General features: G+C 41.8%; 1 protein-coding gene across 1 annotated transcript in view; it reads left to right on the top strand.

Annotated features, from left to right (window-relative positions):
- The window catches only part of Mxd1 (MAX dimerization protein 1), a 32,394-nt gene continuing 21,887 nt past the window's right edge, over positions 1-10,507 (top strand). Inside the window, exons 1-2 of the mRNA XM_004668320.3 lie at positions 1-196; positions 697-796. Of these exons, the coding sequence (XP_004668377.1) occupies positions 124-196; positions 697-796 (173 nt within the window). The 5' untranslated portion in view covers positions 1-123. The remainder of the gene's footprint in view (positions 197-696; positions 797-10,507) is intronic.

The following is a 10,507-nucleotide window of genomic DNA, read 5'->3' as shown; positions in this document are numbered from 1 at the left end:
GCGTCGGCCGGCCGCTGGCTGCCTGCCCCTCTCGGTGACTGTGGTGGCCCGTGGCTCTCTCCCCGGCTCCGCAGTACGCCCGTGGGCGGCGAGGGTTCGTCCCACCGCTCGGTCGGGTGCAGAATGGCGGCGGCAGTTCGGATGAACATCCAGATGCTGCTGGAGGCGGCCGACTACCTGGAACGGCGGGAGAGAGGTACACGGGGCTGGATCCAGGGGTTGGGGTCCCGGGGACCTGTCCCCGGGAGGGCGGATGGCCGCTTGGGGGTTAGAGGCTCCAAGAGCTCGGCCGCGAGCGCCCAACCCCCAGGCTTCCACGCGCCCGGAGTGGGGCCGCCGCCCCAAAAGCCGGAGCGGAACAGTCCCACCTGCTGGTGTCCCCAACTGCTGGCTCGCCCCGCATGGTCACCGAACCCTCATGGTGCGCTGGACCCTGCCACCGGGCAGACCCTGGCAACCTGAGCCATTTGCTGTCTGTCTCAACAATGAGCAGCTGGAATCTTCTTACACCTGCTCCGAACTGAGGACATGCCACAATTAAAAAGCAGGCATTGTTCTCAGAATTCTACCTTACTCTGTTTAGCCATTTTACAAGTCTTTTAAAGGTAAATAAATATGTGGAAAAGGAGACACTGACGGGGAGAGAGTATCAGATGTTCTGGACCTATGCATTAACTAGATTCTCCGGTTTTCTAGAAGCTGAACATGGGTATGCCTCCATGTTACCATATAGTAACAAGGACAGAGATTCCTTAAAACGGAGAAACAAATCCAAGAAGAACAACAGCAGTAGCAGGTAACTAGATCTTCTTCTCTTGGGGACCGTGCTGTAGCTAACACAAATAGCAGAATGCAAGTTGCTTGCTGTGGTCATAACCCTACCAAAATGCATGAGTGGTGATTGTGATTCAGTAAAGCACACTTGGTCTTATGCCATTGCAATTAGGAGCGAGCTCTTCTGTTTAAGTAGAGGGGCTAAAAAGAAAAATAGGAATTGCATTTTATTACGAACTTTAAAAAACATTTTATTTTTCATTTATTTGAGAGAGAAAAAAATGGGCAGGTGGAGGGGGGAGAATGGGCACACTAGGGCCTCTATCCACTGTAAATGAATTCCAGATGCATGTGCCCCTTGTGCATCTGGCTTACGTGGGTCTTTGGGAATCGAACTTGGGTGCTTTGGCTCTGCAGGCAAGTGCCTTAACCACTAAGCCATCTCTCCAGCCCTGTTAAGACCTTTTTTAAATTTAAGTTCTCTCTTCATCCTTTCTGAACAAAAATCTGTGGAAATTTCAAGTGGGATTAGCAATAGCAACAATAATTTGCCTTCTTGAGAAACAGCAGTTTCAGCACAAGTTTTCTGTAATTCAAAATGCTGGACATTATTGTTGTGTTTTTACTTTTTTTTAAAAACCTTTTTATTTATTTGGAAGCAGAGAGGCAGAGAGAATGGGTGCATCAGGGCTTCCTGCAAATGAATTCCAGCCTTATACACCATTTTGTGCTTCTGGCTTTATGTGGATACTGGGGAATAGAACCTGGCCTAGCAGACTTTGCAAGCAAGCACCTTTAGCTGCTGAGCCATCTCCCCAACCAGCCATGTTTTACTTCTTATAGTGAAGATTTTATGAACAAAAAATCCAACCCGGTGTAGGTGTTACAGCTGTTTGTAATGGCAAAGATGAATAATCGAGTTTTGTTAAAACCACCTTCTGGTGATAACATTAGAATGTTAATGTGTTTCAACTTCATGGTAGCTTTACAGTTCTCAAAAGCTGTGAATGCTTTTTCAGTGGTCAATGAAATTACATCTTATGGCTCAAAGTATGGGTCTTTCTCCATAAAAATGTCTCATCACTGTCATTGCCTCTTTCCCCCCTCTTTGCCTTTAAAATGGTCATTCTGTTTTATTAAACCCATTCAGTTATATTTCATGTCAGTAAGTTAAGATCATTGACATTTTCATCATTGATTTCAAATCATGATCCCTCCCTATTATGAATTGCTCCCTACTACTACTATGTGGGAAGCCTCTGTGGGCTAATACAGAACACTAACCCCAGGAAGTTCCCTCTTACACCCAAAACTCATGCATCCTTCTTGCCTGACTTCTGTCCTTAGTTAACCCATTGGTCCTTGGTGTTGATGGACTCACAGGATGTGAGGAGCATCCTCTGTCATGCTCCTGGGATGGGCCAGGTGATTGATTCCCTTCCTGGTCCCCTTGTCTCCATAACCTGAAGATTGATAGTCAATAGTTCTGCACATGAGTATTAAGGCCCTTTAAGAAGAATGTTAACAGTGACTTGTTATATTGTATATTGTACTACATTATCAAAACAAGGGGCATTGCATTTTGTTACATTATTACATTTTGCATTAAAAGTATTGTTACTGATTTATTTTATAGCAGACAGAAAGTATGGGCATGCAAGAACCTCTTGCCACTGCAAACAAGCTTCAGATGCATATACCACTTTTTTGCCTCTGGCTTACATGTGCAGCTTTGGAGGCTTTGCAAGCATGTACTTTTAACCACTGGGCCATCTCCCCAGCCTACTTTTTCACATTTTTTGCTTAAACTCCTAGGCCTTTCTGTTTATTTTTTTTCTAGAAAAGAATGTTCATGTTTACCTTTATTATTGTCCACCCCTGAGTTGAGAAGAACTATCCATGTTACTAGTCAAGATTTATCACTTTATTTTCTTCTAAATTTTATAAGAACGTATGGGCAGGGGTTGTTGGATAGTGGGGCACAGGAAAGTGGACATTGCTCAAGAAAAGGGGTTTGGTCTGAGATGACTAGGGAAGAAGAATAATGATAGCTTGAAATTTCAAACCCGGAAATGGAATCTTTTCCTTTCCCTGTAGTAACCAACATTATTCTTGAAAAGTGGCCACAATTTCCGATTTTGGGGAAAATTGTGTCACTTGCATTAAAAGGTTTGGTTTGCTTTTCAGCTTTAAAGACAGGCCTATGGCAGCTGTCCATATACTTGACTAAAAGTTAATTGGTGTTATTCTCTCTCAGAGTTCATTGTTAAACCTGTGGATGGAGAGGAGGAAGCACCAGAAATAAGAGCAGACATTTTTTTTTATCTCCATTAGCACTTCCTTCAAAGCCTGCTTGGTGTGTCCTCACCTGACCAGTGAGCAGTCTCCATAGATCCTTGGTTAGAAACAGCCTTGTATTCAAGGCCATGTGATCAGGATTTTGAACTGACATAAGGGCTTGGGATGGGATACTGCTGGTTTATATGAGTCCTGGATAATAACTTATTCCTGTTCATTTAGGTTAGAATATTATGTTTTTTTACTTGTAGAGTCTGAGGGAGTAATTCTCTTTGAACAATAAAAAAGATCAGGCCCATCCTCTTGATCTCTCTCTCAAATAAATAAAAAGTAAAATAAATATTTTTTTAAAAAAGAAAAGGAAATGAAAAATAGCTGGAGAGTTAAGCAGTTAAGGTACTTGCCTCTGAAGCTAAAGGACCCAGGTTTTATTTCCCAGGACACATGTAAGCCAGATGCACAAGGTGGTGCATGCGTCTGGAGTTCTTTTGCAGCAGCTAAAGGCCCTGGTATGCCCATTCTCTCTCTTTCTCTGCCTCTCTCTCTCAAATACATAAGAATGTATGTTCTTGCCGGGCGTGGTGGCGCACGCCTTTAATCCCAGCACTCGGGAGGCAGAGGTAGGAGGATCGCCGAGAGTTCAAGGCCATCCTGAGACTACATAGTGAATTCCAGGTCAGCCTGAGTCAGAGTGAGACCCTACCTCGAAAAACCAAAAAAAAAATAATAATAATAATAGTAATTAGAATTGAAACCAGGAGCTTTGTGTTTTAGGTTTTTTAAAATATTTATTTATTTGTGAGAGAAATAGAGATAGAAGAGATATTAATGGGGGGGGGGAGTGGGTACACCAGGGCCTATAACCACTACAAATGAACTCTTAAGCATCTGGCTTTATGTGGGTACCAGGGAATCAAACCCAAGTCATCAGGCTTTGCAGGCAAGTGCCTTAACCTCTAAGCTAACTCTCCAGCCAGTGTTTTAGGTTTTTTTTTAATGTTGCATTTATTTACTTATTAGAGAGAGGGGCAGGGAGAGAATGGTCACACCAGGGCCTCTAGCCACTGCAGATGCACTCCAGACGCATGTACCATCATGTGCATCTAGTTTACCTGGGTTCTGGGGAATCAAACCTGGATCCTTAGGCTTCTCAGGCAAGCACCTTAACCACTAAGCCATCTTTCCAGCCATGTGCTTTATATTTTGTTATTTTTTCTGTTTCATTTTGTTTTGTTTTTTTGTTTTTTTTCAAGGCAGGGCCTCACTCTAGCCTATGCTGACCTCAAAATCATAACAATCCCTCTATTACTACCTCCTGAGTGCTGGGATTAAAGGTGTGCATCACCACACCTGGTATATTGTTGGTTTTTAAGAGACATGATCTTGGGGCTGGGAGTGTAACTCAGTATTAAAGTGCTTGCACTAGGTTCAATCCCCAGGACTTCCAAAGAAATAAAAAAAGAAACAAGGTCTTGTTATGTTGCTCAGGCTGGTTCTAAACGCATGGGCTTAAACATTCCTTCTATCTCAGTGCTTAGAAGTAGCTGGCACTACATATACATGCTACTATGCCAGGTTTAAACAAGCATGTCCAACCTGCAGCCCATGGGCCATACTGTGTCCCAGGAAAGTTAGCTATGAGTATAGCCCAACACATTTGCAGATGACAATGTCGTGTCATATTGTCCAAAAGTTGGGCACTTCAGTTAGAACTTTTTGTGTGTGTATGTGTCTTGTTACATGAGTAAGGCAGGCTCTTGCATTCATGTGAAAGAGGAAGTCCATGACTTAGCCATCATGTCCCTTTATAAATGGTTTTATAGCTGACCTGACATGAGAAGCCTTTTTAAACCAAAGGATTTTACCCTCTTTCCTGATGTACTACAGTGCGACTTAGTTATTTTTTTTATTAGGGTATAAGTATTAAATGATGAGGTTAACCTTATCAGTGACTCCAGAATGATAAAATCTTCAGTGATCACATGGAGAATGGTTTTGACGCAGGCACCTATGTATACGTACATGATTACCCATAGCTGGAGGTTGCAGATAGTCTGAGCTCAGCACTTCTGAAAGGCCTACTTCTTCTTTTTTAATTTTTTTATTAACAACTTCCATGATTATAAAACACCCCATAGTGATACCCTCCCAACCCCCACTTACCCCTTTGAAACTCCATTCTCCTTCATATGCCCTCCCCATTTCAATCAGTCCCTCTTTTACTTTTGATGTCTTGATCTTTTCCTCCTCTTATGATGGACTTATGCAGGTAGTATCAGGCACTGTGAGGCCATGAATATCCAGGCCATTTTGTGTCTGGAGGGAACATGTCGTATGGAGTCCTGCCCTTCCTTTGGCTCTTACATTCTTTCCACTACCTCTTCCACATTAGACCCTGTGCCTTGGAAGGTGTGAAACAGATATTGCAGTACTGAGCACTGCGGTCATTTCTTTCCATCACCATGATACCTTCTGAGTCGTCCCAAGGTCACTGCCATCTGAAAAGAGAAGATTCTCAACCAAAAGTGAGAGTAGCATTAATATAAGGATGTGAACATTAACAGAAGTGCTTACTGGGCAGTTTGATAAGCATACTATATACATTTGGCCAGACAACAGCAGACGTTACACCCCTAGGGCTCATGACTACCCCTGTTTTAAGTTTACAGTATCAGGGATGTATTCACTTCCCATGGAGTGGGCCTCCAGTCCAATTAGAGGGCAGTTGGTTTCCCCCATAACAGATGTGCCACTATTGCACCCGTTGGCTCATTTGGCCTGGCTGGCCAATTACAAGGCTTGCAGTGTCCACTGATGAGTATCTTCACTGGTGATTTCTCTTTCTCCCATTGAACTGCATGCAGAATGGCTTTTTCCAGCTTTCTGTCAGCTGGTCTACATGGAGGAGGTTATCAGCTCAGTTCCAGCAGGATTTCTCAGTGGCTTTGCAGCTCAAGTATGTGGAGTCTTCAGCAATAGGGTCTTACCATCTATTCCTGTTGGGAAACCAAGGGCTTAGGCAATGGCCTATAATGTTTGGGGGCATCAGGGATCTCCCTGGCCAACAACACACTGGAAGATATCCTATCCCTGGCACTGAAAATTTTCTAGCAACAATCTATGGCTCATGAGTGTTCCATTGTCCAAAAAAGTAGGATTATATATGTTTTATTTATATCTGCTTAGATTTTGATTAGCTGTCCCTCTACCTTTCCTTTACTCAATCTCTTCCCCAGACCTCATTTTGGGCCTTTTCACCCCCATTAATCTATTCTTCTGCTTACATATATACAATACCATCCTATTAAGTACCCACTCCCTTTCTTTCTCCTCCATTTCTAACTCTTTTCTAGATTACTGGCCTCTGCTACTGAGTTTTTTCCTTCTCACACAGAAGCTCACTCATCTGTAGGTAGGATCCACATATGAGAGAACATGTGATGCTTGGCTTTCTGGGCCTGGGTTACCTCACTTAGTATAATCCTTTCCAGATCCATTCCTTTTACTGCAAATTTCATAACTTCATTTTTCTTTACCGCTGAGTAGAACTCCATTGTATAAATGTGCCACATCTTCCTTATCCATTCATCAGTTGAGGGACATCTAGGCTGATTCCATTTCCCAGCTATTGTGAATTGAGCAGCAATAAACATAGTAGAGCATGTACTTCTAAGGAAATAAGATGAGTCCTTAGGATATATGCCTAGGAGTGCCATAGCAGGGTCATATGGTAGATCAATTTTTAGCTGTCTTAGGAACCTCCACACTGATTTCCACAATGGCTGGACCAGATTGCATTCCCACCAACAGTGTAGAAGGGTTCCTCTTTTTCCACATCCTCGCCAGCATTTATGGTCATTTGTTTTCATGATGGTAGCCAATCTGATAGGAGTGAGATGGAATCTCAGCGTAGTTTTAATCTACATTTCCCTGATGACTAGGGGTGTAGAACAGTTTTTTAGATGCTTATACACCATTTCTATTTCTTCTTTTGAGAACTCTCCATTTAGTTCCATAGCCCATTTTTAATTGGCTTGTTTGATTTCTTCTTATTTAATTTTTTTACGTTCTTTGTATATCCTAGATATTAATCCTCTATCAGATGTATAGCTGGCAAAGACTTTTTCCCATTCTGTCGGTTGCCTGTTTGCTTTATTCACAGTGTCCTTTGCTGTACAAACTCTGTAATTTCATGAGGTCCCAGCAGTCAATCTGTGGCTTTATTGCCTGAGCAATTGGGGTTGTATTCAGAAAGTCTTTGCCAAGACCAATATGTTGAAGGGTTTCCCCTACTTTTCCCTCTAGCAGTTTCAGAGTTTCAGGTCTGATGTTAAGGTCTTTAATCCATTTGGACTTAATTCTTGTGCATGGAGAGAGAGAAGAATCTATTTTCATCCTTCTACAGATACATATCCAGTTTTCCCAACACCATTTGCTGAAGAGGCTGTCTTTTTTCCAATGAGTATTTTTGGCATTTTTATCGAATATCAGGTGGTTGTAGCTACCTGGACTTGAATCTGGGTCCTCTACTCTGTTTGATTGATCTACATATCTGCTTTTGTGCCAGTATCATACTGTTTTTGTTACTATGGCTCTGTAGTATAGGTTAAAATCAGGTATGGTGATACCTCCCACCTTATTTTTGTTGCTCAGTATTATTTTAGATATTCAAGTTTTTTTGTGATTCCAAATGAATTTTTGGATTGTCTTTTCTATCTCCTTGAAGAATGCCATTGGAATTTTGATGGAGATTACATTAAATGTGTACATTGCTTTTGGTAAGATTGCTATTTTTCACAATATTGATTCTTCCGATCCGGGAACCAAGGGATGTTTTTCCACTTCCTAGTGTCTTCTGCAATTTCTCACTTGAGTGTTTTATAGTTTTCATTGTAGAGATCCTTTACTTCCTTAGTTAGGTTTATTCCACGGTACTTTATTTTCTTTGATGCAATTGTGAATGGGAGTGATTCTCTGATTTCATTCTTTGTGTGTTTGTTGTTAGCATATAGGAAGGCTACTGATTTCTGTATATTTATTTTGTATCCTGCTATGTGGCTGTAGGTGTTTATCAGCTCTAACAGTTTGCTGGTAGAGTCTTTAGGGTCCTTTATATGTAGAATCATGTTATCTACAAATAATGATAACTTGATCTTTTCCTTTCCAATTTGTACCCCTTTATGTGTGTCTCTTGCCTTATTGCTATGGCTAAGACTTCCAGTACAATATTAAATAAAAGTGGGGACAGTGAACACCCTTGTCTTGTTCCTGATTTTAGTGGAAAAGCTTCCAGTTTTTCCCTATTTAGTAATATGTGGGCTGTGCTTGTCATAAATGACCTTTATTATATTGAGATATGCTCCTTCTAATCCCAGTCTCTGTAGGACTTTTATCATGAAGGGATGTTGGGTTTTGTCAAATGCTTTTTCTATGTCTAATGAGATGATCATATGATTTTTGTCCTTCAATCCATTTATATAATGTATTACATTTATTGATTTGTGTATGATGAACCATCCATGCATCTCTGGTATAAAGCCTACTTCGTAGGTCTACTTCCTAATAATGACTAACTCACTTTCAGCAAGCCAAATGCATTGAAGTTAAGCCTAGCTGTTAGAATTCCCCTTTAAAGTATTCAGTACTTTAAGTAATGAAGGAAAATCTGTTGTTTCTAAAGCTCCATTCAAAATTGGGACAGACTTATGCTTCCTGTAAAATTTGTGGAAAATATCTTGCAGATTCAGTGTTTATTTGTTTTAATTTTATTTATTTTTGTTTTTTCAAGGTAGGCTATTGCTCTAGTCCAACCTGACCTGGAATTCACTATGTAGTCCCAGGGTTGCCTTGAATTCACAGTGACCCTTCTGCATCTACCTCCTGAGTGCTAGCATTAAAAAAGATGTGGTCCACCGCACTGGTCAGGTTTTATATAAATATAAATCTATCAATCTGTCTATTGCTCTTCAAAGCATACATATATTATTAGTAAGAGCACCCTGTGTGCTTTTATGTATAGTCTTTTCATCATGTTCACCTTTTCTTGCACCTCCTGCAGTTGATCCTCTTCTGTATTAAGTAGGGAAGTCTTAACCAGTTCTAGTAATAAACTTTCACCCACTTAAAAAAATTCTGTCAGAAGCTGGGCAGGCATGGTTGCACATGTGTTTATTCCCAGCCCTCAAGATTCTGAGGTAGGAGGATCGCTTTGAGCTTGGGGCCACCCTGGAACTACAGAGTGAGTTCCAGGTCAGCCTGGGCTAGAGTGAGACCCTACCTGGAAAAAAAAAAAATTCTGTCACACTTTAACTTAATATTCTCAGTCAAAAGTGAAATGCCGGGCTGGAGAGATGGTTCAGTGGTTAAGGCACTTGCCTGGAAATCCTAACAACCTGGGTTTGCTTCCCTAGTACCCATGTGAAGCCAGATGCACAAAGTGGCACATGCATCTGGAGTTTGTTTGCAGTGGCTGGAAGCCCTGGTGTATGCCAGTTCTCTCTTGTGCCTCTGCCTGCCTGCCTCCCTCCCTCCCTCTCTCTCTCTCCCCCTCCTTGCAAATAAATAAATAAAAACAAGGTGGTGCTGGGCATGGTGGCACACACCTTATAAAGAAATGAGATGCCCTATGTATGAAGCCAAAGATATGTAGTACAGGCCAGATTCTTGTTAACTATGGCATCCTGCTGGGCACTGGAGGAGGTAAACCTTCAGAAAATATGGCTGAAGAAGACAAATGGATAGTCTAATGAGTCAACTGAAAACTTTGAAGTCAACTAGTTTTGAGATCGTAGAAAACAAATATTCTAAAACTTAAAGCACCATCATCATTTCCTCATGAATAAAAACTGATCTCCTTGGCTTGGCGGTTAAGCGCTTGCCTGTGAAGCTTAAGGACCCCGGTTCGAGGCTCGCTTCCCCAGGTCCCACGTTAGCCAGATGCACAAGGGGGGCGCACGCGTCTGGAGTTCGTTTGCAGAGGCTGGAAGCCCTGGTGCGCCCATTCTCTCTCTCTTCCTCTGTCTTTCTCTCTGTGTCTGTCGCTCTCAAATAAATAAATTAATTAATTAAAAAAAAAAAACTGATCTCCTGAGAGCCTTGCAGAAGAGAAGTTTTAGTACTGCACTAGAAATTTCCCATTTGGAGGCAACACTGTGCCTGCTTGCACTCCATCATATCTGTTGTGTATGTGAACTTGGCGGTGGTGCTGATAGCACCTTGGGTGACTGAGCATTCTTGAGACAGTGTACCTCTGGACTACTGTGAGAGTTTACTTCTTGTACTCAGTAAGATACTGTGATATGGCCTGAGCCATGAAGGAAACTCTGAGCTGGTTAGGTTTTTGAGAATTTCCTTTAGATGGTCAGGATTCATAGTTCATTATAAGGCTGTGAGATTCCTCAAGTCCATAACTGGTTAAGAAGAGGTTGAGTGAGGG

The sequence above is a fragment of the Jaculus jaculus genome, chromosome 6, assembly GCF_020740685.1.
Source record: "Jaculus jaculus isolate mJacJac1 chromosome 6, mJacJac1.mat.Y.cur, whole genome shotgun sequence".
Classification (NCBI taxonomy): domain Eukaryota; kingdom Metazoa; phylum Chordata; class Mammalia; order Rodentia; family Dipodidae; genus Jaculus; species Jaculus jaculus.
Note: the sequence above shows the minus strand (reverse complement) of the source record. Positions and strands in the feature narration are given on the sequence as shown.